The sequence below is a fragment of the Acanthochromis polyacanthus genome, chromosome 20, assembly GCF_021347895.1.
Source record: "Acanthochromis polyacanthus isolate Apoly-LR-REF ecotype Palm Island chromosome 20, KAUST_Apoly_ChrSc, whole genome shotgun sequence".
Taxonomy (NCBI): domain Eukaryota; kingdom Metazoa; phylum Chordata; class Actinopteri; family Pomacentridae; genus Acanthochromis; species Acanthochromis polyacanthus.
Window position 1 is genome coordinate 7463283 of NC_067132.1, and position 24938 is coordinate 7488220.

Here is a 24938-nt window from a genome sequence, read left to right on the forward strand (position 1 = left end):
CAGCATACCAAGACATTTTGGACAATTCCATGCTCTCAACTTTGTGGGAACAGTTTGGAGCTGGCCCCTTCCTCTTCCAACATGACTGTGCACCAGTGCACAAAGCAAGGTCAATGAAGACATGGATGACAGAGTCTGGTGTGGATGAACATGACTGGCCTGCACAGAGTCCTGACCTCAACCCGATAGAACACCTTTGGGATGAATTAGAGCGGAGACTGAGAGCCAGGTCTTCTCATCCAACATCAGTGTGTGACCTCACAAATGAGCTTCTGGAAGAATGGTGAAAAATTCCCATAAACACACTCCTAAACCTTGTGAACAGCCTTCCCAGAAGAGCTGAAGCTGTTATAGCTGCAAAGGGTGGACCAACGTCATATTGAACTCTATGGATTAGGAATGGGATGTCACTTGTGTTCATATGCGAGTCAAGGCAGGTGAGCGAATACTTTTGGCAATATAGTGTACTTTAATGCTGTCATCACTGTTTCCCTGGGGCTGTATGATATTACTCCTAAACTAGACACAGGCTTAACTCCTCAGTTACCAAATATCTGCCTGCTGTTAAATACCATAATTTACAGATGTTCCCTAAACACCACACAAACAGGCTAAGCTAGGCTGTATGTAGCCTCTAATCTCCCTACTGAGTTTTCTGATACTCAGACAGGTATATGACCAGAAATTACTTTGAAATGAGTGAAATAAGACATTCTATTGTCTAATTTTACATAATGTTAAGAAGCACAGCATTCAATGGGCTGAGCATTTTACATGGCAGCATCACACCTGATCTGTTCATCAAAAATCCTGATTGTGATTAATATCCATTTAATTATGTCTTATTACTATGACAGCCATGGTGCCTCTACTCACCTGCTCTGTCACCATCAGGTGTGTCTGAGTCACTCCAGCATCCTCCTCCTCTCTCTACTCATTTAGTTTTTTAAATATTCAACTACAGACCACTTTATCCTTGAAAATTAGTTCCACCTGAACAGATAGTTAACATGTCAGGCAGGGAGAGATGAACTGAGCTGGTGAAGAGGAAAAAGCTCTACTTTCAACCACTATGGCAAGCACAATATGATTTGTGTCAGCAGGATGGTCACCAAATTAGCAAAATGATCATCACTGTACAAATGCAACCACCTAAAATGAGAACTCACACACTGTCAGAAAAGGACTGCGGTCTGAAGCTGATTCTGCTCACTAGTACTTGGGGTTGTGACCCCTTATGTTGGCACACCTGGAAGTCCACCTGGAGACCTTGTGGTGTGGAGGCCTGGGGTACCTGCCGTACTGGCACCATGGAAACCTGGTCTCCCTGTGAGGCTAGTCTGGTTCTGCAGCCCTGGAAGGCCTCTGGTTGGAGCTGTGCCTGAGGAGCATGAGGAAAAAGATCAGGATGATCTGATCACTGAACTACTGGATGTAAGTTGTTTCTGGTTACCAGAAATTAGTACGGCTGATAGGCAGTTCCTCAAAAACAGGCTGTATGTTCATCCTTACCACAGCTGATCTCATCAGAATGATCCCTGCAGTCCGGTCGACCGTCACAGAGCACTGATACAGAGATGCACTCTCCACTGTGGAGGCATGAAAACTGCCCTGGCTTACAGCGCTGCACTGTCACTTTCCCACCACCAGAGGGAGACCTGGTCACACTGCTGGGGGTCACCAGCTCATCTACACCAGAGGAAAAACCAGTTTCCGATTCAGTAATGTGTGGTAGGCTGTACAACCACTAGTTTTGAGTTGTGGGTGAGTGGATTTCAATTTCAATTCCTCACCACTTCTGCAGCCAAGGATCTCCACACGCAGGTAGAAGATGTGTCTGAACTCTGTGGGAATGATGCGCATGTAGCGAGCCCTGACCAGCCGACCCAGCCAGCGGGTCACAGGGATCCTGCCCACCATCTGCACCTTAAAGATCTACACACAAACCCAGAAAATGCTGAGCCATTTAAGCATGGAAAGGCTAGAATATTGCACTGGATTTTTTCTGATGTAAAAGTAATTAATCCTAATAATTATATTATCTAAATATGCAAATTACAACAAATACCTTGGCAGGCCCACCAGTCTCCCCATTTTCAGTGTACTCTGTAAATAGGCTGCTGTGGAGGGCGAATGCTAGGCGGTATTCAGTGAGGGTGCCCCACATGCGTTCACTGCCTTGTGTTACAACCCCTGAAATCCATGTGGGTTCAAGGAAATCCACCTGAAAATATGGCTGAGGATCTGTAGGCAGCGGGCTCCAACCAGGCTCCATAACCTGACTGCAGCCATCAGAGATGAAAAAAATGCAGTCAAGTGACATTACAAGCAGGATGTTGTGTAAAAATGATCTTTTTTTTTTTTTTTTTAACTGTAAGGAGGATAACGGATAGATGGAAAGGATGGAGATGGGAGAAATGAGAAAGGGTGGCGGGGTACAAAAACATAGGAACAAACAGGTATGCAGACAGGTAGGCATTAGAAGCATATGACAGGAAAAGAGTGTTCCTGCTCTTGAACCTCAACTGAGATTTTAAAGTGTTTTACATACATGCAAAAAGGCACATATATTTAGTGTATTATCTGATTGAGGGGAGATCTGACCACGCACACGTTAGGAATAATGTTCAGTCGTCCAGCATCAGCAGGGTTGTTCTCACGGTGCGAAGATGAGGACAGCTGACCATAACGGATCCTCCCATCCTCCAATCCAAGAGGAGAGGAGCAGACGCCTGTAAAACATGAAAATTCTCAGTAGCATGAAGCCTCCAAATACTCCAAATAGAACACATCACAACGTTCATTTCTCAGTAGAACAAACATCCTGCAAGCCAACAACAAAAAATAACAGTGAAAAGTTTAAAGTAAAATGGAACCCTTACTGTGATATCCTGGACCTCCATCCTGTAAACACATTTGGTCAGATTAGAAAACATTAGTCTCTATTGATATGGAAATATACTGACACCTGGTTCAATCCAGTCTGCAAGCAATTCAAGTACAAATACAATGATTAGTAGAAACTGTAGCTGTAACATATTTATGATGTGTCAAGATTTCAGTCCTGACTGGAAAACACTCTAATACTTTAAACCAGTGGTGTCAAACTCATCTTCGTCCTGGTTCCACATTCAGCCCAAATTGATCTCAAGTGGACTGGACCAGTAAAATCAGAGCATATCAACCTATAAATAACAACATTTATTTATTATTTACACACATTTATAACTGAATGAGACAACACAAAACAAAAAAAAAAGGGACAAAAAAATAGACAATAAGTTACAAAGCGACAAAAAAATGGACAAAAATGAAACAAAAAATACAAAACAAGAAACAAAACAACATGAAAAGACCAAAACACACAAGAGAAAATAGAAAAATGACAAAAACAATACACAAAACAACAAATAAAGCGAAACGCACAATGACAAAAGAGACAAAAAAACAAGAGAGACAAAAAGGAAACAAAATGACAAATGCAAGAGACAAACAGCAAAAGTCAGACAAAAAAGGATAAAAGAAAGGATTACAAAAATGAAATATAAAATAACAAAAACTAGACAGATGACGAGAAACAAAAGAAAAGAGACTAAAAAATTTGACAATAAAGTTACAAAGTGACAGAAAAATGGACAAAAGACAAAAAAATGTCAAAAGCAAGAAACAAAAAACTGTCAACACAAGTGACAAAAAAATGCAAAATGACAAAAACGATACATAAAACAAAGAATAAAGCAAAACACAAAATGACAAAAACCAGACAAAAAACACAAGCGAGACAAAAGCAAAACATGAAACGACAAAAACCTGAGATGAATGACAAAAATCAGATTTAAAAAACAACAAAACAAGACAAAACATGACAAAAATGACAAACAAAATGACAAAAGAACAATGAGCAATCAAGCATTTTACTTTTTGATCAAAACAACTTGTCATGGTCTGGAAATTATTTTAAATGTATAGTTTTACTAATTTACAATCTGCACTCAATGTCTCCTCTGGAATTTTTACACTTTGAGGGCTGGATTGGACTCTCTGGAGGGCCGGTTTTGGCCCGCAGGCTGCATGTTGGACACCCCTGCTTTAAATAAATGACATGAAACCTGCTGTGTTATCGCGCTTCCACCCTTGTGAACTGAGACACCGGGGTCTGGGACGGAAGGAGATTGGTTACACGCATACACACACACTTGGACTCATGAACTGAGGACTGAGCTCACATTCACACACACATGCCCATCCCCTACCAAGCCACCTCCACAAGCTTCCTACTCGCGATGCACAGTGGTCAGGAATGCCGTGCGCAGCGCGCCACCTATGCTTGCACAAGGAATTTGAAATGAAGAGCCACTGTGGCTCACTCATAAGAATAACAATGAGCCACAAAAAGCCACAAATTTCTGTGTCAGTGATAGCGGAAAAAATGGAGTCATTTTCCTGCATTCTGGCGCATTTTGAGGTAAAAAATGCTCAGTTAAACAGTTCTATTTTAACTATTTTATTTCTACTTATATGTATGTATGTTGTTATTTTCATCGTTTTTTGATGAAAACGGGGGGGGGGGTCTTTGACGACACACACACACACACACACACACACACACACAACGTGAAATGTTTCAGTCTAAGCCCTGAATATAAATATCATCACAAATTCTGAGTCTATATCATTTTGCTAAACTTTCAGATCCAAATTTAATGTTCTTTTTGTAAAAACAGGCAGTCAGGGGTGAAGACACATTCCCATGTATATGCATTTGGCCATTTAAAAACCTGTACCTGAAACATGTTCATGATCAAAACTTTTTGACCCATAAAAATATTAATTTCATGTCCAATTTATCTTCTTTTCCTCCTGTGTCCAATTCTTCAACCCTCGCTATGAACCATATCTCACAACTGTAGCATAAACTCAACAAAAACCTCCTCTTTCTCACTTTTCCTGATCGCAAATGACTCGCCTTGTGGCACACCATTCAGAGATTTCACGCAGTAAAAATAGCATGCTTTTCTGTGATTGGCCGAGAGCGGGTCATGACCCGGGCGCGTGATCAAGAGTCGGGTGGCTCCGACCATTTCCGACGCCTGCCGAGAGAAAAAGTTAGTTGTGGAAGCTATTCAGTAGTTTATTTTGTATAATGTTTATTTGTTATGTTATTTTGTTGAGAATACTTTATTTAGTATGAGTTATATTTGTTAAATTGAGTTATAGTTATATACTCTTATTTTGAAGGTCATGGGTGATTTGGGCACACAGGTGTAGCTATTTAATCAATGGGCACTCACTCAGTGACAGAACGCACCGGGAGGACACACGGTTTTTTACCTGGGAGTTAGGCAGCAGCAGGCCACGTTTGAACATCGTTTGTACCATCGTTTTAGAACTGAAAATAAAACCTGCCTTAAAATGCACTTTTTCTGGCTGGACAATGGACTCAGTACCTGCACGCACTTTAACTCTCCGAGTAAGATTCGCTATCCGGTGCCTTCAGTGGCTTTTTGATTTTATTGTTGTTGGTAGACATTTAGCCATTATATTAGTTTTTCTTATATTATCGCTCAGGCGTTTCGAAGAAAAAGTAAGTCGAACCTTTTTTTGTTGCTTTTTACAAGAAAAATAGAGCACCACTGTGGCTCACATGGTTCAGAATGACTGTGCCATCCAGCAAAACAATGCACCAATGGTGCTGTGGTGATCGTCTAGCGCAAGCCTAGAGGAGACCGACTACTGTGCTGAGCTTCCTGTCCCATTACCCCCATCCTTAGCCCAACTAACCTTGTCTTATGTCATGCTTTGCCTGTTGCAGGTTTGTTTTTTCAGGTTCCTTCTCAAATTGAATTTCCCAACCTTGGAGGTTTCATTTGGTATAACGAGCCTTTTTTTTTTCATTTTACCCTCTGCTATCCCTACCCCGATCCCAAATGCTTTTGTTTTTCCTTTTCCTCAAGACAGACGTGCTCCTAAAATTGCAGCAGCCTGAGCTGCCATTGGCAGGGCAGCTCAAATGAAACTTCACTGTATATGAAAGTGTGCAATGACAATAAAGGTTTGATTGATTGATTGATTGATTGATTGATTAATGATCGCTCTGAAACTGTGTTTTTTATGATGCATAATTGCAAATCTAATTTTTGTATTTACAGGTAGTGTCTAATAATTCCTTTTTGAGAAAGATTTATTCAATCTGGGAGAACCAATACTAATTAATCACTCTAAAGTGAGGACATTCACAATGCATAAACACCAGTGACAGTAAAAGCCATATTCTGGAGGAACTGATATTTCACTGAAATGTTCCCTTACTGTTGGTTTTACTGCAGGATGAGTGACAGCCGCCATAGATGGAGTCCTCAACGGAGCAGGGCTGGGTGTGTACAGCCTGTAAAATGATACACAACAATTAAAAGAATCTGATAGAACAGAAATTCTGGATAAAAACAGAGATGGCGGAAAGTGGTAATAACACAGTTACTATTACTGATTACAATAATTATCCCGCTCTACCTGTCTGACTGAGTGGTCGTGTTGTTGTAGGGGTGGCATCCATCTTCATCCTCTTCTCTGGGACAATGTGGAACTCCATCACAACGCTGCACAGCCTGAATGCAGCCACCTGGTGGAGGGCAAGAGAACTGACCAGCAGGGCAGCTACGTGGACTGGTGGCTATTGGGGAGGGCTGAGTGCCTGAGAATAACATAAAGTTACACTAAGGAAGGTGGACTTTTGTATGAATTCCTAATTTATGTCATTTTTAAAAGCACCTGTGTACAAAGAAGAATAAATGAAGATAAGAAAGAAAACTTTTTGGGGGTGTTGCATTCTCACTTGCTGATAACCTGTCTTCCTCTGAAGTATACAATTAAAACCTGGCTAGTAACAGGCTAATAACAGACTGATAACTGGATAATAACAGATTGATAACAGGCTAATAACAGACTGATAGACTGATAACAGGCTAATAACAGACTAATAACAGGCTAATAACAGGCTGATAACAGGCTAATAACAGACTAATAACAGACTAATAACAGGTTAATAACAGGTTAATAACAGACTAATAACAGGCTGATAACAGGCAAATAACAGACTAATAACAGGCAAATAACAGGCTAATAACAGGCTAGTAACAGGCTGATAACAGGCTAATAACAGGCTGATAACAGGCTAATAACAGACTAATAACAGACTAATAACAGGTTAATAACAGACTAATAACAGGCTGATAACAGGCTAATAACAGGCTAATAACAGACTGCTAAGCATGCTAGCCTGGGAAGCTCACCACAGAACATCTCATCAGATCTGTCCCCACAGTCATTGACGCCGTCACAAACCACCCCAAGTGGGCCTGCCGGGACACAGCGACCATTTCCACACTGGAACTCTTTCTCTCTACAGCCACCTTCTGGGGAGATCAGTGAGGGAGGGGTGGGGGACGTTAACCAGTGATAACCTGGAAAAGAGAGAAGACAGCATTTTAAAGTCGAATGTGTACTCAGATTTATGCAACTACCACTGGATTGAAAATGTATGTCTTCTGTAAAATATTGTCAAAATCACACCATTTACCAATAAGAAAACTGAACCAGAATCACTGAGCTATAAACTCTCTGACAGTCCTTAAACTACTTGACTTGGTACTTGGAAACATGTTGTACATATTCATTCCAAGTTTTCTCAATTTCTGTAAAGCAATGTTATCTTTGTTTGATTTGTGGCATTGTACTTTTGTTTTGCTGAACTAAAGATATTTCTGAGTGTATCTTCTAGCCATGGGTGTGTTGTTTCTACAGCGGTGCAAGACTTTGTAATGAAGCGAATAACAGTTGGGAAAAAATTAAAACGAGCAAAGAATGTCCAGAAACTTCTTGGAGTTCAGAGGGTTATGTAGTCCACCAACCATCACCACAGCCCATGATCTCCAGTCGAAGGTAGATGCCGTTCTCAAAGTCATGGGGCAGCAGACGAACAAATTGAGCCAACACCATCCGGTCCAGCCTGCACTCAGTTACCCCTCGATCATCATGATTCCCAAGAAAAACCTGCAAGGAAAACAATGACCCATCAGTTTAAAATGTGAAAAGACACAGACTACAGCCTTTAAAGGGTCTGAATGTTGCTTGTTTGCAGGTGGACCTTTGCTCTGGGTCGAGCGTCAGTGACCAGCTCTTTGTAGGTATACCACTGTCGTCCATCCAGGCTGAACTGGAGGTAGAAGCTGGACACAAATGTGCCAAACACACCACCACCCTGTGTCAACACACCTCCAGAACAGTAGAGAGACACAACGCTTTTTAGACATCTAGGAAATATACAGTAATAATCACATACACATCTGTCTGGAATTGCCCAGTGGCAGCAGCCTGAATGTTTACCAGTGATGTTGTACAGCTGCAGCAGGTTTATCTGGAGGTAGGGGCTTTGTGTGTTGCTACTGTGTCCCACTGGTCTCCGCTGGGGGAGGTCCTTATATTCTTCTGGTTCTGGACTCCAGCCCTGCGCACAGATGTTTTGTGTTTTAATATTCATGACAATGTGAACATGCTGATGTATTCTAGGTATTGTTAACCACTGACCATCTTAGTCTTCCGTATTTGCATGCTTACAGTTTTGGTAGGCGATAGTGAACGCAAGGGACAACTGAGGCAGAAATTATGACATGAAAATATTTAGCCATAAACTATTGCTAGACACTTCTCTAGACCTGGAGACGGTGGCACATGAAAATATATCATAAAGCATCTTGGGAAAGGGACACGAGTCCATCCAAAATAAGACAGAAACTATACTGATGATAATGCAAAAACCAATACTTAGGTCTGGTGTACCTGGAGGTCTCTATGCGGGTCCCACCTGTGCAGACGAGCTGCATCAGGAGGGTGACCAGCCTGGTGGGATGAAGCACTGAAGCTGGAGGATGGCAGAGACTGGACACCCAGAGGAGACCAGCATTCATCTGAACACAAAAGAAGTCCATGAAAATTAGAGACCATAGAAAATCCTCAAATAGCAGTTCAAGTACTTCTACCACTAAATGTAAAACTGCACAAAGTAAAAGAAACTAACCTCCAGGAGGAAGTGGATATGTGGGGACCAGGGGTGTAGTGCCCTCTGCTGGCTGAGAGGTAACAGTGTCAGGGCTGATTGTCACTAGTATGGTGCCATTTTCTCCTAATGGTGTTGTAATATAGAAAGATAAATGAAAGTGAATAAACATTATTATTGAAAAAATGTCAACAACATACAAGACATTATCTTTTAAGGAAGCAGAGAGCAGGATTTAGTAGCATTTATTGGTGAGGTTGGAATCTAATAACCTTTTGCTTTACCCTCTCCTTCCCTTCCAGAGCTAGAACTGCTCCCACTTTAGATACAAAGGGCTCATTCTAAGGTAACAAAAACACAATTTTAACCTCCACATAATTACAGATAATAAATAGATCCCCTCTAAATGCCTCATCTGTCCTCTATACAAAATGAATAAAGTGATTCTATTCTATTCTATTCTATTTTATTCTATTCTATACACTGGTCTCATCTTCTTAATCATCTAAATCTCTTTATCCCTGTCTACTTTTGTAGAAGAATACAATAAAACTATTACCACCACAGAAATACTGTGCAGAAATTCCAAAAGGTTTTCTGAGTCAAAAACTGCTGGACCTCATCACCTGTTAGGTTTATTTTAACAGTTACAGTAGGTTTCTATTTAAAAATAGTAGTATGATATATGTCAGTGGTCAACAACTAGTTAGCACTAGCTAGTGTGATCTGGAAGAATTTCAGAGATGTCTTCAATATAAGCAACCTTAAAAAAAGTATGAAAAATCAAACACTTCCTCCAAACAGGTGTGTGATGACCTTAAAATACAGCTCATAATATTTCCTATCACTTCATCTGATGTTTGCCATCTCTCAGTAATAACATTAGTCACCATGAAGGTCACTTAGTCATGTAGAATTGGGCAATGTCAATGTGCTGACCATTAAACAGGAAAACATTTAATCAGAGTAAATAGCAGAGCAACCGTCATAAGTTTTACCTTGGCAGTAACAACACCTGTCTCCCTCTCCAGGTACCAGAGTCTGTCCCTGCACCAACAAAGAACATCAGTCTGAGTTGCCATGATAGACAGTTATGTAGAGAAAAGTAAAAGATACAGAGGAGAAAAATTGATGAGAGTGTGGCCTGGGGTGTTCACATGAGATAAAATTAAAACAGATGCATTTAAGCAGTCACATAATCAAATATATGTACCAATGTCCTGTTATCAATATTCATTCATTTCCTGTTTTTCAGAAAAAAAACAAAAAATAATTATCTATGACAAAATATATTGCTTTTTTTGCAAATAAAAACTACACAAAAATGTTAAAGATGCAAAAACGGATAAATGAAAGACTAGATGTTTTAAAGGTAGACTGCACAACTTTGTTTAAATGAATGTCTGTTAAATTCAAGCCAAGGTCTAATGAGTCAGGTAGCAGATTTTTTTTGGGCCTTTTTCAGCTTTATTGACAGAATGATAGCGAGAGGAAGACAATAAAGTGGGATGGACCTGCAGGAAAGGGCCGTGGGCTGGAATCGAACATATAGTCATGTTTATGGATCACTCTCAACCTGTGGAGCTACCAGGGTGTACTAGCAGCGGTTTTTAAAGCTAAAAATGAGAGCAATTACAGTGATAAAGACAGAGCAGCCAACAGAAAGTATGAGTACGTTGGAACCTTTAACTCCCGTTAAAAAAAGAAACTTGATTTTCAGAGGAAGGATTTCAGTCCAAATCAGAAAGCATCTGTAGACCTATTCCATAAATATGTCACATGTTTGTGTGATTATTTTCAGTTTTAAAATGAGGAGACAAACTTTTTGCACTGTAAGTTTTAATGCAAAGTATTATTGTGTGACCTGCAGCTTCAGATAAGTTCAAGTTTCCACTGCCACTCAAAATATACCTTATTCAGTATGACCTGACCTGTTTTACTGCTGGTTGTGGGAAGTATCTGACTTTTAGTAATGATACTGTCTGATGTTAGCTGGTCCCAGAATTAAATCTATGTATAAATTAGAATGCTAACTTAATAAGAACCAGCAAACTACAAACCTGTAGGCAGGACCAACATTTATAAAGAGCTCTGTAACAATGGAACACAACAATACTAGCAGTGGAGTATCCTTCATGTTCCTGTCAGAAGGGATGGATAGATAGATAGATAGATAGATAGATAGATAGATAGATAGATAGATAGATAGATAGATAGATAGATAGATAGATAGATAGATAGATAGATAGATAGATAGATAGATCCTGTAACCAGGGTAACTGTACACAAAAGTAGCAAAGACTCCTCACAAGGATGATACGAAAATTAGAAAGATAAAAAAGGCGTTAGAGGGCATACCATAGATTGATTCCCAGGCTGTATTCTACTGTATGTCATCCTCACAAATACTGCCTACCTCTACTGCTCCTTTCTAATGATCATAAAATGTACAAAAACATGGAGTTACTTTGGATTAAATCAAAGGACTAAAATGTGACTAAAAGATTTAAAAAGGCTCAAATTAAATCAATATCAGGTGTCAAAATTAACACTGTTTAAAATACATACATAAGCTTCTCTTTCACACACACTGTCACCCTTACCTGAGGACATCTGGTGGCAGCATATGGACAGTAGGGGGAGCACTGCACCCTCAGGCTGGGAAGACAGTGGCATAACTGACAGTGGTCCGACCGCCATCGATCTCCCACAGTATGGGACTGACCCTGATACTCACACTCATCACAGGGATCAGTCTGACACCTGGACACACGCATAGACATGGAAACCCTTCATCAGCACTAAGACATGGAGCCAATTGTTTATTTGAGGTTTTGTTAAGCATGCGTGCCACTGAGACAGTTTGGCATAACTTTACTATAATGGCCACAAAGTTAGATTTTTTTTAGTGGTACATCATAGAGAAGAAGCTCAGTGCACATTGCCAGCTTCACAACATATAAGGACATAACTTATTACAGAAAAACTAACAATCACGATACTATCTGATAATAAAGACATAAAGTTCAGTTTGAAATTCATCTTAGGCAGCTTGTAAAATATGGTTTTAAATCATTTCTTTGTGAATTTCATCTTTGAGGAACCAAACTGGTAAGATGTTGTGTGTGAGAATGTTTAGATTTTTAGAAAACTCTGATTCAAGATCCTCATTTGATTTGACGTTATGTACAAGAATGATGTTTTATTTAAAGGTGGTGATCAGTGGAGGTTGATCCTAGATGGGCTAATCCTTCAGATATATTTGAAATTCTATTTTTATGCCACTGAAACATTTGTTACGATGGTGACCCTAATAGAAATGACAAGGATGCAAACTCTGGAAGCTGTTGCAGAATGGTTTAAAAATGACAGAGGCACAATGTCGGGAGAATCCATGAGCGGAAAGTAGCAGCATAGAGGTTGATTAGTAAGAGTAGGTAAGAGTCATTCACCGGCGGGCTTTCCTGTAAATTCCCCTGCATGATCTCCCATCTCCGAGCTTGGTGGGGTTATTGGGACTGCGGAACGACCACTGGACACTCTGGACACCACAGGGCCCTAAACACTCGCCCCACTCCGTCCATGAAGACCAGCCACAGTGCACTAGAGTGAGACAAAACTGACTGCTCAGACTGTGCATGTGTGTAGTCTGCATTAAGGTGTGGATCTCACAGTTAGTATCTCTGAATGACAAACCTGAGCAGTCTGGGTTGGGCTGACATCTCTGAGGTCGTCCTCTTTCACAAACACAAATTTCACAGTCCACTTTTATCTGCTGGCCCGGCCAGTAGCGCACACCCGCCATCTCACATGCACACTCCTCTGGTGGCACACACTGCTGTGTATGGCTCATCACCTGACCCTTCGGACACCAGCAGCCTGCAGGTAGAGACACGTTCATGAGGACAAAAAGCTTCTGACATAAATCTCAATATTTGTTTTAGACCAGAAGATATTCCAGAACCCTCCTGAGTTGTTCTGATTGACCTGAGAAGCAGGGAGCCGTGGGATCACAGGTCGTCCCACTGCTGATGTGAGCACAGGACAGGGGACAGGGAGCACAGCTGAGTCTCACCAGACCAGTGGGACAGCTGCTGCTGGAACATTCATCATCAGGACATGGTTCTAGAGTGAAACAGGAAAGACAAGTAGGTAAAGATAATTTGTTTCCACCTTATTATTATTGACATACCCTCCTTTTGCCAAATTTCATCACCATCTGTGTTATAGCATTGTGACCACATGAAGTTTTATTTTTGTTGCCTCCAGTGGCATTAAATCAGACAGATAGTTTGGGTTTCATTTGGTTTCCTTAATGTGTAAGATTTCTGCCTATACTTCAGTTCAACGGTGGTGAAAGAAGTTGTTTCTCTGATACAGCAAATAGGACCAAACTAATACTCAATTTCAAATAATAAAGCAACTTAATTATCAACTAGCAGAGATTAATTATGAGATTAATGATCACTGAGGTAAACTGAAACTATCCAGGATTGTTTATGCTCGTCCATTGATCAATACATCCTACAGGCTTTAGACATGCATGCTGTGGTTCAACTGACATCAGCCCAGTCTCATTATTTAATGAGACTGTAATTTTACAGCATGTCTGACCCAGAGTTTTAACTGCGTTTTAATGGTTTTACAAATTCACTGCAATGAGGAATGTCCACCAAATCACTCAGAGACTGTTCTTACTGATCTCCATGGGAAGGTTAGATGGTCCAGTGAGCTGGGAGCAGTGTCGGCCTCCATGGCGAGGAGGGAAGCAGTCTCTGTGTCTGACCTGAACTCCACCACAGCCACTGGAACAGTTGGACCAGCTCCCCCATGGCAGCCACTGACCATCCACTGAGAACAAGAACAGAAGCTATGAAGGCTGTATGTATGAGGGAAATAGTTGCACCTATTTGTTTTTATAGTATCATAATTTTTTAATCAGTGATATAGGTTAGTGCACCCTAAGGATATTTGCTCTTCTGTGACCTCCTTCAGTTCACTTTAATTTTCTTATCACAAAGTTTCCAACAGACTCCCACACACTGTCCAACCTATCAAAATGCATTTCAATGGATTTTTGCAAGTTAGACCGTTTGCAGGAATCTCAAACTTTCTGATGTGCCTGTCAGCCTCCGAGGCACGTCTCATTCCTTTGCCTGGATTTTTCTCACCAAAACATGACCACAATTACTCTCAGGAAAAAAAAATCCAAATCTTAGGTCTACTGGAAGTACTCTGAAACATATTGCCATCCTTCTCTGTACCAGGGCAGGTGATGTTGAAGCACTGCTGCCTCTGGACATCCTGACCCCGACAGTTGCCCAGTGGGTCCCCAGGAGGGCAGGATCTCCTCCTGCTCATGGACCCTGTCCCACAAGTGGTGCTGCAGGGGCTCCAGGGGTCCCATGAGCTCCAAGGTCTACACCCCTGCTCATCTGTAGGCCCTCCAAGTGGTGAGGAGTCTGGACAGTCTGCCATACCATTACACACCTAAAAACAGATTAGTGAACATGGTGAGTTGAATAGAACCGAGAGGAATCTGCACAGTTTGCGCTGCAGTCAACAATTGTTACTGAGACAATGCAGACATTTATTTTCCCTATCACAACATATGATTTATGTTTTATTTATCTTTAAAAACAAATATTTTACTCACAAATGAACAGAAATATGCAGTAACTGTACATACGGACAAAATATTGAAAGAGTCGGTTCTGCAAAATTCCTGGGGATCTACATTGATGAGTTCCTTAATTTCAAAAGACATATTGATGATCTCACAACTAAACTGTCTAAATATGCTGCTTTGTTCTTTAAGTTGAGGCATTATCTTCCACTCTCTGCACTTCTCATTTTGTACAAATCTTTGTTTGAACCTCATATACAATACTGCAATGTCATATGGTGTAACACATTTCCAACTTATTTCAAAAAGCTTGAGATACTCCAGAAAAAAGTCATACGCGCCTTAACATGGTCTGAATTTACCCCTCCCACTAAAATTATTTTCCACCGCTTTAACCTTCTGAGGCTTAGTGAGTACAATTACTTTCAGAAAGCCTGTGTAATGTACCAGACTGTCCTCAAACTAAACCAAAAACTATGTGACCTCATCCCAGTCTGTGCTCCTAGACACACTTATACCACCAGGAATAAAAACCTAATCACTGGAAAGAACGAAGACTAAAATGTACAAGCTTTAGTATTGTGTGCAGAGGACCACAGATTTGGAACGAGCTTGATGAAACACTAAAAGCGTCACACTCCATCTCCATCTTCAAGAAAAAACTTCAACTCCTAGCAATATATGTTTAATGTACCGATTAATAGTTGTATGAATACCTGCATCTTATTGTTTCTATTAATTTCTATTAATGTAACTAGAATACGGAGATTGTCTATTGTTTATTGCGTGTCTATTGTCCATTTGTGTGTTGTCCATATCATAAGGATATCCTATATCTATGGAAAACTGGGCCCCCTATTGAAAGCTTTAAATAGCTTCCTTGGGGTGACCCTTTTCACACATCCAATTGTGTAAAAATATTTGTTGTATATACAATGTATTGTATTCCCTGGATGACGTGTGAATAAACTGAACTTTTTGAACAATTTATATGTGCAATTTTATAAAACGCATTTCTAGACCTAGAGGTGTAGGTAAATCAGCATCCTCAGACTGAATATGAGGATAATACAGTCAGGTAATGCAATTGTGAGGACCTGAACAGGTGTTGCTGTCTTTCTGGAGCTGAGGGTAGTCAGCTGATGAGCCACAACTGGGATCAAATGGCTCAGCTCCATATAATCTTCCTCACTGCTACTCCAGGTCTCTCTGACAGGAGCTGCTCCTTGTGGAAGCTCCAGCTGCACGTTTTTTGGGTTTTTCGTTTGGTTTGTAGTACACCGTTTGGATTGTTTGGTTGCAGTTAAATCATTTTTATTTACTACACTTGATTTTCTCCTTTTGTTTATTGCAGCCTTTGAGCAAAGCTGTAACACAATTGAAACACAACTACTCCCTCCTCATGCATGTTTTTCTACATTTTAAATCACATGGTACCAACTGAACACACATCTTGCATATTACTGTTCATTTGAATATCTGCATTATGTTGGTCTTAGACATACCATGTTAAAGGGGACACAGGTTCCATCCATGCAGGTGAATTCAGGGCATGTGACAGTGGTGTTCCTACTGACAGGGGGCGCTGGTGTTTTACCTTACAAAACATGATTTTAAATGTCTCAATTAGCATACAAGAGAGCACAGGATTTATCAAATTCAGAAATTATCCTCTCGCAGTGCTATTTTCCATTCTTTGAACATTCTGTCTTTGGTTTCCTGCAATCTTTCACTCAGTCCCTTTATTCCACCCTCACCTCTCTGCTCCTTTTATCTCAAAAGAACTCACCACACACCAACTCATCGTCGCCCCGTGGACAGTCTGGGAAGCCGTTGCAGACCTTTGACATATTCACACAGGTGCGGTTGTCACATGAGAAACTGTCAGGACAGGGAGGTATCCGAGCAGAGCCTGGTGATGGACGTGTGTTTAAACAAAAATAGGATTTCCCTATTGCTTTAAACTTATATTTTCATATTTGCATGTACACACGTGGACAAAATTGTTGGTACCCCTCAGTTAAAGAAGGAAAAACCCACAATTCTCACTGAAATCACTTGAAACTCACAAAAGTAACAATAAATAAAATTTTATTGAAAATTAAATAATCAAAATCAGCCATCACTTTTGAATTGTTGATTAACATAATTATTTTAAAAAACAAACTAATGAAATAGGGCTGGACAAAAATGATGGTACCCATAACTTAATATTTTGTTGCACAACCTTTTGAGGCAATCACTGCAATTAAACCATTTCTGTATTTGTCAATGAGCGTTCTGCAGCTGTCAACAGGTATTTTGGCCCACTCCTCATGAGCAAACAGCTCCAGTTGTCTCAGGTTTGATGGGTGTCTTCTCCAAATGGCATGTTTCAGCTCCTTCCACATATGTTCAATGGGATTCAGATCTGGGCTCATAGAAGGCCACTTTAGAATAGTCCAAGGCTTTTCTCTCAGCCATTCTTGGGTGTTTTTGGCTGTGTGTTTTGGATCGTTGTCCTGTTGGAAGACCCATGACCTGCGACTGAGACCAAGCTTTCTGACACTAGGCAGCACATTTCTCTCCAGAATGCCTTGATAGTCTTCAGATTTCATCGTACCTTGCACACTTTCAAGACACCCTGTGCCAGATGCAGCAAAGCAGCCCCAAAACATTACTGAGCCTCCTCCATGTTTCACCGTAGGGACAGTGTTCTTTTCTTCGTATGCTTGGTTTTTGAGTCTATGAACATAGAGTTGATGTGCCTTACCAAAAAGCTCCAGTTTGGTCTCATCTGTCCAAAGGACATTCTCCCAGAAGCTTTGTGGCTTGTCAACATGCATTTTTGCAAATTCCAGTCTCGCTTTTTTATGAGTTTTTTTTCAGCAGTGGTGTCCTCCTTGGTCGTCTCCCATGAAGTCCACTTTGGCTCAAACAACGACGAATGGTGCGATCTGACACTGATGTACCTTGGCCTTGGAGTTCACCTTTAATTTCTTTGGAGGTTGCTCTGGGCTCTTTGGATACAATTCCAACGATCCGTCTCTTCAATTTGTCATCAATTTTCCTCTTGCGGCCACGTCCAGGGAGGTTGGCTACTGTCCCGTGGGTCTTGAACTTCTGAATAATATGAGCCACTGTTGTCACAGGAACTTCAAGCTGTTTAGAGATGGTCTTATAGCCTTTACCTTTAAGATGTTTGTCTATAATTTTTTTTCGGATGTCCTGGGACAATTCTCTCCTTCGCTTTCTGTTGTCCATGTTCAGTGTGGTACACACCTTTTCACCAAACAGCAGGGTGACTACTTGTCTCCCTTTAAATAGGCAGACTGACTGATTATGAGTTTGGAAACACCTGTGATGTCAATTAAAGGACACACCTGAGTTAATCATGTCACTCTGGTCAAATAGTTTTCAATCTTTTATAGAGGTACCATCATTTTTGTCCAGCCCTATTTCATTATTTTGTTTTTTAAAATAATTATGTTAATCAACAATTCAAAAGTAATGGCTGTTTTTGATTATTTAATTTTCAATAAATTTTTATTTATTGTTACTTTTGTGAGTTTCAAGTGATTTCAGTGAGAATTGTGGGTTTTTCCTTCTTTAACTGAGGGGTACCAACAATTTTGTCCACGTGTGTAGACCAGCTTACCACAGTTGTCAATGCTCTCATCCGAGGCATCCCTGCAGTGTGGGGTCCCGTCACAGAGATGCTGGTGGTCCACACACTGGTCCCCACTGGAGCAAGAGACCTGGCCTGAGGCACATGGAGCTGCACACTTCTGCTCATCACTGCCATCCATACAGTCTGTTTCACCATCACAACGCCAGGCCTGAGGTACACACCGCCCCCCTGTGGTACAGCTGAACTCATAGGACCTACAAGCTGGAGAAGACTTTGTTGTTTAAGATGAATCAAACGACCTCAGCCTGGAAACATTTTATTTTTTCATATAGAGAACAGAGGGATAGGCAAGGAAGGAAACCAGTGATGGGAATGTCAATGCTATGAATAGTTCAGTTCTAAAATTACCTGAAGATGGGGTGACAGGTGGGAGTGATGGTGTTATGATGCCAGTGTAGCAGTTGGTTTTGTTCTCATCCTCTCTGCCTGGACAGTCTGGTATTCCATCACACAGCTTAGATGTGGGAACACATGTACCATCTCTGCAGGCAAACTGGTCTGGAGCGCAGGTCACTGCCACATCAAACAGAGTAACACTGTCTGGTTAAATACTCAAAGCTAACAACAAAACATGCAGGATAGAGTGTCGTCGGAAAATGTATTCAACAGATTTTTGTATTAGTAGTTATGAAACAGCCAGTGCTGTGTTATTATTTGTACCTTTACCCGGACAGACAGCCTCGTCTATTCCAGAAGGACAGTCTTTGTGTCGATCACACACTCTATCTGCAGGGACACACTGATCCCCTGGGCACTGAAACTCTCCTGGTGCACACACACACCTACAAATCAGCCAAAAGATTAAACAGGGTTGACGTCAGACAGTGTAATCCACTGTGTGTAGATGTGCAAAGACAGTCCTATATGACAAATAACAAGTTTATCTTCCAAAACTATTCAATATTTGAGTTTTTAAAAAAACGATCAACATTTATCTTATAATTACAATATTAAAGCCAGATCCTGTGACATACCAAACAACACAGACAGCATATTGGTAAACCTCTGAGTCTGGACAAGTTTAACAACTACACCAGTCAATTTAAACACTGAAATCCCAGTATCGAGACTTCAGCAAAATTGAAAACACACACCTCCTCTCATCACTGAAGTCCCCACAGTCATCATGACCATCACAGCGGTGGATGTAGAGAATACAGCGTCCTCCAGTACACAGGAACTCTTCTTCATCACACACCACTCCACAGTCTGGCAGAACAAAAGCAGAATAGAAGTAAGAGTAATCAGAAAACTTGTATAAGCTGGCGCCCAGATAGCTCAGTTGACCCATCAGTAGGGGAAGTCCAATATACAAGGGCGACAGTCCCATGATCAGGGGCTCTAGTCCCATAAAACAGGTCTGTAGTCCCATGAACAGGGCTATAGTCCCATGAACAGGGCTATAGTCAAATCAATGAAGCTTTAGTCCCATGAACGGGGCCACAATCCATAAACAGGAGCTATAGTCCCAGGAACAGGTGCTATAGCTTCATAAACAGGGGCAATAGTCCCTGAGGCAGAAACCTGGGTTTGATTCCACCTCACGGCCCTTCACTGCAGGTCTTCCCCCCCATTCTTCTCCCAACTTTCCTGTCTGCCTCTCTACAAAAGGTCAAAAAATTACTTTAAAAAATCTGATAATAGAAGGAACTGCTGATACAAACTTATACTTCTCCAGACTTGTTTAAAAAAGGATCTGACATGACAGAATCTGGTTGTGTTTTGCTCAGCGATGTCTCTAACAGAGCAGCTTTGTTAAATCAAGTATTTTTGATACAGAACCTTTTTCATAATTTACCTTGCTCATCAGACCCATCCGCAAAGCCACAGTCCAGCCGTCCGTCACACACACGGCTGGTTTGCAGACACTTCCCATTTGCACACTGAAACTCCCCCGGAGGGCACAGGGGCAGAGTGGTGGCAGGTCCACAGAACTCCTCATCTGATTGGTCAGCACAGTCTGGGTGGCCATCACAACGTACAGCCAGGCTCAAACAAGGTCCACTGCAGGGTTAAGGTTAAAAAACATGCTGAAATACATTTCACTGAAATGCTCTGTGTCCGTCAGAAAATGTTGGACAGATAAACAAACATAAAAACACATTTGCACCACCACCACCAGTGGGACACAAACAAATAAATCTGATAAACTGCTGAAGGTTAACATGGTGATGTTGTAAATTGTCCATTAACATTGTAGAGTGAAGCATAATGAAATACTTTTCATTATTTAACTGAAGTGTTTACATACACATATGGTTAGTGCAGGGAAAAATGCTGCATCTGGAAAACTTCTATCCACATATAAAAGGTTTCTGTCATCATAATCTCCACACACAAAACGGATGGTACTTTGGATTCACCTTGGTGTGCTGGTACAGTGGAACTGTTCTGGAGAGCAGGTGGCTGGACAGACCTCATCTGAACCATCTCCACAGTCATCCTCGTTGTCACAAACCCACTGAGAGGGGATGCAGCGTCCCCCAGCACAGGTAAACTCTGACTCCAGACAGGTAAGGGAGGGAGGAGGACAAGCCACACCTTCACACTGCCACACACCTTCCTCACAGGTGCTGAACACATGAAGGCAAACACATCCACAGACTTCAGTTTTAATAGTGATTCCTCCTTGATTAATTAAATATAAAGTCGGATATTCTTCTCCTAAGCATTTCGATTCACTGACCAGTTCTGGCAGAGCTGAGTGATGGTAGTTCCAGGTGGAAACATGGAGCCCTCCCACTCACACGGACACTGGCTGGGCGCTACACACCTGTCACCTGTTTCAAAAGAGGCATATTAATAATTCTTCTATTACTGAAGCTTTGCAGGTCGAAGTTATGTAAGGATCTCACTTGGAAAGACAGTGGTGTAAATAAAATCAAAAGGCTTTCTCTTGGGCCCTCTATTGTTCACACTTTGTATTGTGTTGTGGGGTATTTATTCCAGGAAAACCTATGGAGTTAGAACAGTCTCATAATTCACAAATGCACACAGAAGAACTCACAAATGTAAACTGCAATCCACAAATGCACACAGAAGAATTCACACATGTGAACTGGGATTCACAAATGTAAACTGCAATCCACAAATAAATTAAGAAAGTTCACAAATGTATTTCTGCATTCGCAAACTGCTTTTGTGTGTGAATCTTTTTTGAGACTGCTCTGCCGTCAGCTCGATCCACAAATGCATTTTTTTTCAACACGGAAGTTTCTGTAGCCAATCAGATGTCTCCCTCCTTTCAGCCAATCACAAAAACTCACCCCGCGTGGGGGTGGGTGTACTGTTCAGCCAATCATATGAACGCGTCCGCACAGCGTTATACTTCACCGTGTCATTGGGCTGAAGAGTGAAGCTGCCCGTCGGAGAGACCATGGCGTCTGATGGGGACAATAGACCCTTTATTTGTTTACAAACATTGTGACGTTTTTTGTGGCCGGGGATTATGCTGGAGGCAAAAGCTGAGCGAGAAGTCAAGCGGGACTGGGAGTATATAGTTTGCGCTGGGAGTTTGCAGCATTTTTAACCCGTTAAACTTCAGTGTACCGCCGGCGGTACACTTACTAATTTGCATAGGAATTTAAAGAATGTCCGAAGACTGCAAAGGCGATTATATAAACATTATACACCGATGGAAAGCTTAGATTCTCATGAATCCGCCGGTATAAACCACTTTCAGATGTGATTACCACAGCGGATAATATAAACACATTTGTCCGACAAACAACGAATATCCATCCATCCTTTCTCTGTACACGGCTTTAACGTACACAGCGCCACTGACATTTCCGGGTTCATTATTACACACAGATGAAAATATTCCACAAAAAACGGCCATAATCCAACCTTGGACATCCAGACGACACAAGCCAGTAAACTATTTTGTCCAAAACATGTCTTGAAGTCGGTATATAATCCACGAATCGGTCGTTTTAAAGGAAATGCACCTCACGATGCGTGTCCAATAGTCCCTGTATTTCTCGTCATGTTAAACGGGTTATTGTTTTTGATTGTATTTTTTGTGTGTGTCTTGTTGTGTCCTTGTTCTTATGGTGTGTGTATTTGGACCCAGTGTCTGGAATAAAGCTGAACTGAATTGAATTGAATTGAATATTTTTTATTTACAAATAGAATATTAGCGATTTTTTGTACTGAAAATGGCTGGAATTGACTGCAGCTGATCGTCTCTGTCCAGTCTTTTCGCCTCAGTGCATTTAACCACAACTGTCTTCGTTCCCTCTGAGCACGAGTGTTCGGTGGAATCCTATAAAACTTTAATTTGCGTTCGCCAATGTCATTCCTCCTATTCTGGCATCCAGAAACACAGCAGGACGACATTTTAGAAAAGCTGATAAAGCCTAGTCTCTATCACATTGAGACTAGGCTCAATGTGACATTGATACTGACATTAACCGTGGCATCTCGCACAAACAGTGGCATTGTCGTTGTTTCTCTCTCTGGTGTCCATGATGTGCAGGTGAAGGAGAAAATGTCCGTGACACTGACTTTCTTTAAAAGTATTTTATTAAAAGAAAGCGCAGCATCAGTACAGACAGAACCTGCCTGGAAGGAGCCGGCCAATTGAATCCTCCTTGCTGGACAATAGCCAGCGATCACTTTTATAGGTTTTCAACATATAGGAGGGGTCAAAACAAATGGTTCTTTATTGCCTACCATATGGGGAAAGCAGCGAGCATCCCCAAACAACTCCCCCTTGTCTACAACAGCTGAAGAATCCCTAAGTCAATGTTTTAGACAGAAGAACCCTCATAAAAACACCTCCAACAGGGCTCTGTAAACAGGAGAACACTTTCCCATGGCATGGGTAGAATATAATGCAGGTTCCATCTGTGGTCAGAGACACCAGAGCAGACACTACATATAACAAGCAACTCATATCAAATACTAGAACAAACAAAACAGATTCTATACTACTAACTTATTAGGTAATACATGTAACAGATCAGATACCACAGCATTTCGCTGCCAGTGCCAAAAATCGGACCTGCTGTCTCTCCAGAGACGATCAGCTGCAGTCAATTCCAGCCATTTTCAGTACAAAAAAATCGCTAATATTTTTGTAAATAAAAAAATATTTTTTAATAAAAAAATATTTTTGTAAATAAAAAAATATGACGAGAAATACAGGGCATATTGGACGCGCATCGCGAGGTGCATTTCCTTTAAAACGACCGATTCGTGGATTATATACCGACTTCAAGACATGTTTTGGACAAAATAGTTTACTGGCTTGTGTCGTCTGGATGTCCAAGGTTGGATTATGGCCGTTTTTTGTGGAATATTTTCATCTGTGTGTAATAATGAACCCGGAAATGTCAGTCGCGCTGTGTACGTTAAAGCCATGTATAGAGAACGGATGGATGGATATTCGCTGTTTGTCGGACAAATGTGTTTATATTATCCGCTGTGGTAATCACATCTGAAAGTGGTTTATACCGGCGGATTCATGAGAATCTAAGCTTTCCATCGGTGTATAATGTTTATATAATCGCCTTTGCAGTCTTCGGACATTCTTTAAATTCCTATGCAAATTAGTAAGTGTACCGCCGGCGGTACACTGAAGTTTAACGGGTTAAAAATGCTGCAAACTCCCAGCGCAAACTATATACTCCCAGTCCCGCTTGACTTCTCGCTCAGCTTTTGCCTCCAGCATAAGCCCCGGCCACAAAAAACGTCACAATGTTTGTAAACAAATAAAGGGTCTATTGTCCCCATCAGACGCCATGGTCTCTCCGACGGGCAGCTTCACTCTTCAGCCCAATGACACGGTGAAGTATAACGCTGTGCGGACGCGTTCATATGATTGGCTGAACAGTACACCCACCCCCACGTGGGGTGAGTTTTTGTGATTGGCTGAAAGGAGGGAGACATCTGATTGGCTACAGAAACTTCCGTGTTGAAAAAAATGCATTTGTGGATCGAGCTGACGGCAGAGCAGTCTCAAAAAAGATTCACACACAAAAGCAGTTTGCGAATGCAGAAATACATTTGTGAACTTTCTTAATTTATTTGTGGATTGCAGTTTACATTTGTGAATCCCAGTTCACATGTGTGAATTCTTCTGTGTGCATTTGTGGATTGCAGTTTACATTTGTGAGTTCTTCTGTGTGCATTTGTGAATTATGAGACTGTTCTAACTCCATAGTAAACAGAAAGCGCTTGTATACTAGGAGGTACAGATGTGTGTCCAAAATCAGCAAGTTTAACCCTCTCGAGACTAACTTCTATTCCATTTCATTTGTAGCTTTCAAGTTATCATCTGGTTCAGTGAAATTGCTAAATTCTTATTTTGCTCAGGGAAATTATCAATAACTGGCAAAAATGTGGCCTGAAGTAAAGGATCTTGTTCCATAGGAAAGAGTGCGTGTTACCCTGTTGGACGGTGCCAGCAGGACAGAAGCAGCCCTCCACACAGGACAGAGCCCCACACTGGGAATGTGGGCTCTGCTGAACACTGGGACAAGAAGGAGAACAAGCAGGACCACAGGGATCATAGACCAGCCCATTCTCACACTGCAGAGCTGCAGGGACAGAGAGCTAACTTTAGATGAAGATAGCATAAAAGA

The 24938-nt window shown here is 41.2% G+C and overlaps 1 protein-coding gene across 1 annotated transcript in view; it reads right to left on the reverse strand.

Annotated features, from left to right (window-relative positions):
- sspo (SCO-spondin) overlaps nt 1-24938 on the reverse strand; it is a 163020-nt gene that overhangs the window by 93845 nt on the left and 44237 nt on the right. Inside the window, 31 exon segments of the mRNA XM_051940433.1 lie at nt 1250-1381; nt 1513-1689; nt 1794-1935; nt 2069-2282; nt 2612-2732; nt 2883-2904; nt 6310-6385; nt 6511-6691; nt 7290-7460; nt 7908-8049; nt 8144-8271; nt 8383-8503; nt 8836-8963; nt 9074-9178; nt 10051-10099; nt 11656-11815; nt 12505-12655; nt 12749-12931; nt 13040-13177; nt 13751-13903; nt 14317-14542; nt 16184-16275; nt 16468-16590; nt 18316-18549; nt 18697-18861; nt 19009-19130; nt 19443-19557; nt 20147-20352; nt 20712-20921; nt 21035-21128; nt 24744-24893. Coding sequence (XP_051796393.1) covers nt 1250-1381; nt 1513-1689; nt 1794-1935; nt 2069-2282; nt 2612-2732; nt 2883-2904; nt 6310-6385; nt 6511-6691; nt 7290-7460; nt 7908-8049; nt 8144-8271; nt 8383-8503; nt 8836-8963; nt 9074-9178; nt 10051-10099; nt 11656-11815; nt 12505-12655; nt 12749-12931; nt 13040-13177; nt 13751-13903; nt 14317-14542; nt 16184-16275; nt 16468-16590; nt 18316-18549; nt 18697-18861; nt 19009-19130; nt 19443-19557; nt 20147-20352; nt 20712-20921; nt 21035-21128; nt 24744-24893 — 4431 coding nt within the window.